Source organism: Homalodisca vitripennis, chromosome 8 (genome assembly GCF_021130785.1).
Source record: "Homalodisca vitripennis isolate AUS2020 chromosome 8, UT_GWSS_2.1, whole genome shotgun sequence".
Lineage (NCBI taxonomy): Eukaryota > Metazoa > Arthropoda > Insecta > Hemiptera > Cicadellidae > Homalodisca > Homalodisca vitripennis.
Genome location: NC_060214.1, coordinates 16,250,464 through 16,256,560, shown reverse-complemented (window position 1 = coordinate 16,256,560; position 6,097 = coordinate 16,250,464). Strand labels below are relative to the sequence as shown.

Here is a 6,097-nt window from a genome sequence, read left to right as displayed (position 1 = left end):
ATGGTCTTCCAAGCTGAAGCCTTGGCAATAGAATCATGCACCAGAAGGCTCATGCAAATGACGCCAAAAGTAGCAGAATATTTAATACTTTCAGACAGTCATGCAGCAGTAAAGGCGCTCGATTCCTGCTCCTTTGACTCAAACATTATGGGAATTTTAAAATGTACTAGTGGAATTTGCAAAGAGGAACTAAGTTACCCTAAAGAAGGGTGCCAGGCTGTGGGTGAAGGCATCAAGGGGATTGAAAAGCAGAATCTTTTGCCAAGACAGGCACAGAAACCATTCTGGTAGGGACAGAACTATGTTGTGTAGTAGCCATCTCCTACAGCAAAGCTCTAGTAAAATATTGGGCTAAGAGGATTAGATTCCTCCACCTGGCGAAATGCCTCAGGCATTGGCAATCTAAATTGTTATCTTTCCTTATGCAAAAGGAATGGTCAGCACACAACGCAAGGGGGATATATGACTAGTATTAGGGACGCTGACTGGACATGACTATCTTAAGAAACATCTCTGTGGAGAAGCTGAAGAATTAGCGGAACATATATGTCTAAACTGTCCTACCATATGAAAAATCAGGAAAAGTCTCCTTAGCTCTGGGGACATTAGAGATCAGGAACTCTAAAATCTAATAGGCTTCTGTAGAAGCCTCATTATGAGGGTCTAAATATTAAGGCACAAAGGTTCTTACAGGACTACGTGCAAAGATCCTGGTCTCTTTCTCTCTATAAAAAATGATTCCGCTGATTAAAACAACCATCAAGGAACTTATGATAAACTCACAACAGGATTATGTTGTCATCTTGGCCGGTACGAACAATGTTCTTGACCTCTACGATGGGCTGCGCATGTCTCTGGCATGGCACTGAATGCCTTGGTTGACACCAATGTTATTGTATTGGGAATTCACAAGAGATTTGATGCTCTAAATTTAAATGATGTCATAAGTGGCGTTCTTCTACGGTTGGGAGTCATGACCATGAAAGCTTTGTTTCCCTCGAGTCTATCCCAAGGAGGCATGGACTCCATTTTTGAGGAAAATCAAGTCTTTGTCTCTTGGACTTAGGTTTCGAGGAAGTTCTCGCAAAGGAAGCGATCCTTAGGCAACAAAATGGAATGATGCGCTGAGCAGAACCAAATAGTGTACAATTCTAACTTTTAATAAAAAAGCGAATTAATCCCGAGGTAAAATACAGTTTTTCAACGGGACAGGTTTAGGAGTTGGAGAGGCTGACATTAGGCTTTTCCTCTGATAAAGGTGTCGTTAAATGAAGTGGGCTTTGACTATATTCCTTCTAAAAATACACATTGTGCTTCTGAAGAAAAGCATAAAATAACTCGGTGGTTCAGCATCCATAGTAAATAATGAAAAACTCAAACAATTAATTGTTTTATCAGAAGGTCTCCGGATTAATTTAAGATTACATTATATTTGGGGGACGCAGAGATTTCTTCTTGTGGCTCATTAAAGTTTCTTGGCATTCAGATTGACAACAAATTAAGCTTCCACAACCATATTGAGCCATCTGTAAAAAATCAGCATCGGGGGTTTTCGATGCTATTACTATCAAAGTTTGCTGATACCAAAGTAACCTTGTTTCCTTACTATGGGCTTATCTACCCCTTTCTTAAATATACAGTAGTTGTTCAGTGTACGTACGAAATTTGTTTTCAAGCTCCAGAAAAAGGCGTTAAGAGCTGTTTTTGGGAAACCTCGAAGAACTTCATGTATGTAGATTGCTTTTTAGGAGGGCCAAAGTTTTAACATTCCCCATAAATGTATATCTTGAACTGTATAGATTTATATTTGCTCACAAAAACCTCTATCTTTTCAAAAAAATCTCCAACACTGCCACAAACTACGTCACTCCAATAAAATTAACATCCCTATTCATATAACTAGTTTTCTTGAAAGCGGCTTTTTGCAGCGGACCTATTACAGTGTCAATAAGTTTGTTAAGTGCTCTGATCAAACTAGTTTACTTTCAGGTGAAGGCCACCTGTATAAGCTTTAATTTATTTTACCGTTAACAAAAACTTCAGTATTCTTTTAATTATTCTGACTTTGTTTTTAGACTTAATTGAATTATATTATTTCTAGTCACGTAATTATCACACATTATTGTTGACGTTATTTTGAAGTGCTGTTCTGTCTGTCGATAAAGAATTTGAGTTCTTTGTCAAGGCCATTGGAAAAAAATTCGATATAATAATTATAATAAATATTTCCATTGCTATGAATAATTAATTGCAATGTTTAAGCTTTTATCATGCAATGAAAATATCATATTATGGATATAAAATAGATCTATTTGGTTTTCTCCTGCATCCACAACGTCAAATTCATAAACGGATGGCTTGCTATTGGCTTATTTTTATAATTTAAAATCATAAGGGACAAAATAAACCCATTACACACAATCCCTAGTCCCTCCTTCGACTTTAAAACCTTTTGCATTTGCAGTAAAATTGGCTAATCGATTTCCACATTTTCATCAGCAAAATAAAATGTACAGTACCTACATCAAAATTCATCCCGGGCGTCGTGTCATTTATTTCTGTCTAAAATAACCCAAACCAGGGTCCCACAAAAGTCTTCTTTAATCGCACTCTTTGATCAACTAAAAAAAATTCTGCCTGACACTACTCCACTTATCACAAATCCAGCAAAATTCAGCACATTTTACACCAGCTAAATTGTGATGCAACCCGATTTTCAACGTGTTCATAAACATCGAATCCCTTCGACTTTTACTGACTCGAGGTGGGAAGGTTGCATCTTGTTTGAAAACACGATTTTTGGTAGTACAAATTTTTATATTGCTTTTTAAACTTATGTACAACTATGTTGTATAACACAAGTTTATTGAACAAGTTTCATCGTGTAAACGCGGCTTAAAGGGTCAATTTTACACAGTATCGATTATACTTTTCACCTGCTAATTTTCTTTCCTCTGTGAATAAAAAAACCAAGAATTCTGTATTGTCATCATAACATAACAGAAACAAGCATTGAATGAACAACTACAACAGTTCGTTTGATAAAAATTAAAATGTCTTTATATTTTCAATTACGTGTAGTTTTAATTCAATATTAAGTTGTGCCGTGTCAAATTATCTATCAGATAACTAATATGATGTGATTGTTGATTATAAGTGCTGCTATTTATTATAAAAAAGATTAGTTATTTTATTAGAATCATTTAGTTAAATAACCATAATGTTAGAAGAAAATATTTTAAGGTTATGTGTGGTGCTGTTACCGAAAGGAGTAATGATAATTACCAAATATTCTGAAGAGAAATGTTAATATAGTTTAATGTTAAATTAATAAATTTGAGTAAACATGGATTTGAAGAACAACCCGTTTGCAAAGGTTTTCCCTAGTATTGAAGCAGCTGAAAGATATGCTGAAAGAGTGAGGGAAGAGGGCAGAACTGTTTTCTTAAATGAACTGGAAAACCACGAACTCCAAGGAAAAGACTTTTTAATTAATCTTATCGTAGAAGAAGTTTTCAATTTTACTTTGTGTAAAAATCCGCCAGCTTTCAAGAGAGGTAGCGAGACTCATTTATTATATCTCGAGGACGTATCAGGGATAGGAAAACTAGGTATTGATTACATAGAATCTTTAGAACTGGTATTGTTTGAGAGATTACTGTTAGAAGAGCCAACAAAGCATTTGATTTCTTCAAACAAGTCTTCAAGCCCTAAAATCCATGTAGTAGAAACACAATGTCTTTGTTATTTATTTGAATGTTATTGTAGATTAAAGAAACAGAATTACCCTGAGTTTAAAGAATCTATTAAAAAGATGATTAGTTATGTTGTACGGAATGCATCAACAGCTTTAAAACAGCCAGAAGTTTACGAAAAGCAGAATGTTTATCAGCAGGTTAGTAAACCTAGGATTAGGTATTTCTTAAATTCTAATATTCATTTCATTCACATTATGTAATACGACCTAAAACCATTTTTAACAATTTTGTATAGGTTAACTTATAGTCTATACAGCACGTCATCTTAGTTTATTCGGACTTCATTTAGGCTACGCAGATAACTAACAATGATTGGTTTGTGTGATGACCGACATAGAAATTGTATCATCAGCTTGTTATTTAATGATATAAGACAGTAAAAACAGTTCTGATGATGAAGAACTGAAAAATGTCTTATGAAACTGATATGGCACAGTTTGACCGACCAACTGTATATTTTTTGCCCAAAATTGGCTGTAGTATAATAAGTGTCCCCCACATAATCAAATCAATTATTGATTAGAAATATTTAAAATATGTAATTTATATAAACATTTGATATATAGATATTCATAATGAATCATGGTAATTGTAAATTAAAAAGCTGGAGTGGCAAAATACGAGTTTCACGTTTATTGACCTTTTGTTATCATCCTCCTGATCAAAACAATATAATGATTCAATTGGTGGAAATGACAAATTAAAAAGTTATAAAAAATTAAAAGTGAACTACTTTTCTTGAGTTGAGTAGTATTTTTTTTTTGTTCTATGGACATCATGTGGTCTTGTTACAATCGTAAATCAACCTTGTATTGGTTGCTGCAGATGTCAGCTGCTATCCAGATCTTTGGTTACATAAAATAATAATGTTGAAATACTTAAGGGAAATTTGATCCAAATAAAAGAGGTTTTTGTTAGTTTAGACCTTTTAAGAATATAAGTCCATATCAGCCTGACACAAGTGCCTCTGGCCATTAGCGTGGGCTATGGCAGCACCTCCTGGGCTACACTGTGCTGATGGCAACATATGAAAAACATCTCTCGAGATAGGACCTATCAGTAACAAAACAAATTAAAAATGGTCCAATCACGAATGCCTCCGGCCATTACTGTTTTATAAGAAAAACCAACAGATATCGTAAATCCACCTAACTGTTACTGACTACTATCTTGCAAGAAAAGTACTTTCCCTTTTAATTTTCTAACATTCATTTTCATATCCTAAAATCTTATATTGTTTTGTTCGTAGGTCAATAGCAATAGGTGAATAATGCAAATTTCGTCTCTGGTGTGAATAAAAATAAATTTGAAAATAATGCATACAACTTGAATCAAACTTTCAACAAACCAATAAATAGTGTAATAGTCCAATCATGTAAAACTAGCTTTTCTCGACTTAAAAATAACATATGATTACACAACGAACTTACACTCTCACTTTGGAAAACACAATGACCAATTAAAAAGGAATAAATTAATGTCTTAATATTTTAACTGCTCAGGTAATCCACAATTAAACATGTCAATAACTTTCAATACTAATAAACTGCATAGAGTTAATGTGCCGCTATTTGGTAATAAATGTCGTTGTTATTGAAGAGGCAGTGAAGGGTACTGTACGAGGTGGTTAATGGTGCTTAACTAAGCAGTTCTGACAAGAGAACTCTCAGATAAGCTATCGTGAGCAGATGATGCTGAAAATCATAGATAACAAGAAACACAGTACACAAATATAACCACAAATTGACATTTACGTTTCAATTATTAAACAAAAGTTATTTGTGATTTCTACACCCTAAAACAATATATATTTTTGTTCAGGAGTGTATTAGCAGAATACTTTTAAAATGTTTAAATTTTGATTGGCTACTCCGACTGTTAACCTCACTGATACCTTAATCATTGCCAGCTGTTTTTATTTACCAGAATAATAATATTGTTGAAAATTAATGTAATTCAATCAAGTCAAGTGGAAAAGAGAAGAGCAATAGGCTACTCTCAATAAAAACTAACCATGTAATAATATTTGACCCTATTGCATTTCTTGATGATTTGTAAAATAAAGAATTTGTCTATTTCCTATTGTCTATTAAGTCAAATTATTTACGTACTAAGTAAATATTTAGTACGATTGCCAATGGTATCGGCAAGAACCAGACACAGAGAACAGCTATGGGCCGCAAGAGTGGCCCGGTGATCTGAGAAGGCAATCGTACAAGTTTAATGCTGATCACAAAGGGTTAAAAGTTAAGGAAACTTTTCCACTTTTCCACTTTCAACTTTACTGTGACGGACGTAATATACAATCATGAAACTTTTAAGTGTCTAAAATCAACATT

The 6,097-nt window shown here is 33.9% G+C and overlaps 1 protein-coding gene across 3 annotated transcripts in view; it reads left to right on the top strand.

Moving 5' to 3' along the window:
• Nucleotides 1–3,008: 3,008 nt before the first annotated feature.
• Nucleotides 3,009–6,097, top strand: part of LOC124367360 (ubiquitin conjugation factor E4 A) — a 46,654-nt gene continuing 43,565 nt past the window's right edge. For all 3 annotated transcript variants that reach the window (XM_046824116.1, XM_046824114.1, XM_046824115.1), the window contains exon 1: nt 3,009–3,895. In XM_046824116.1, coding sequence (XP_046680072.1) covers nt 3,347–3,895 — 549 coding nt within the window. In that variant the 5' untranslated portion in view covers nt 3,009–3,346. The remainder of the gene's footprint in view (nt 3,896–6,097) is intronic.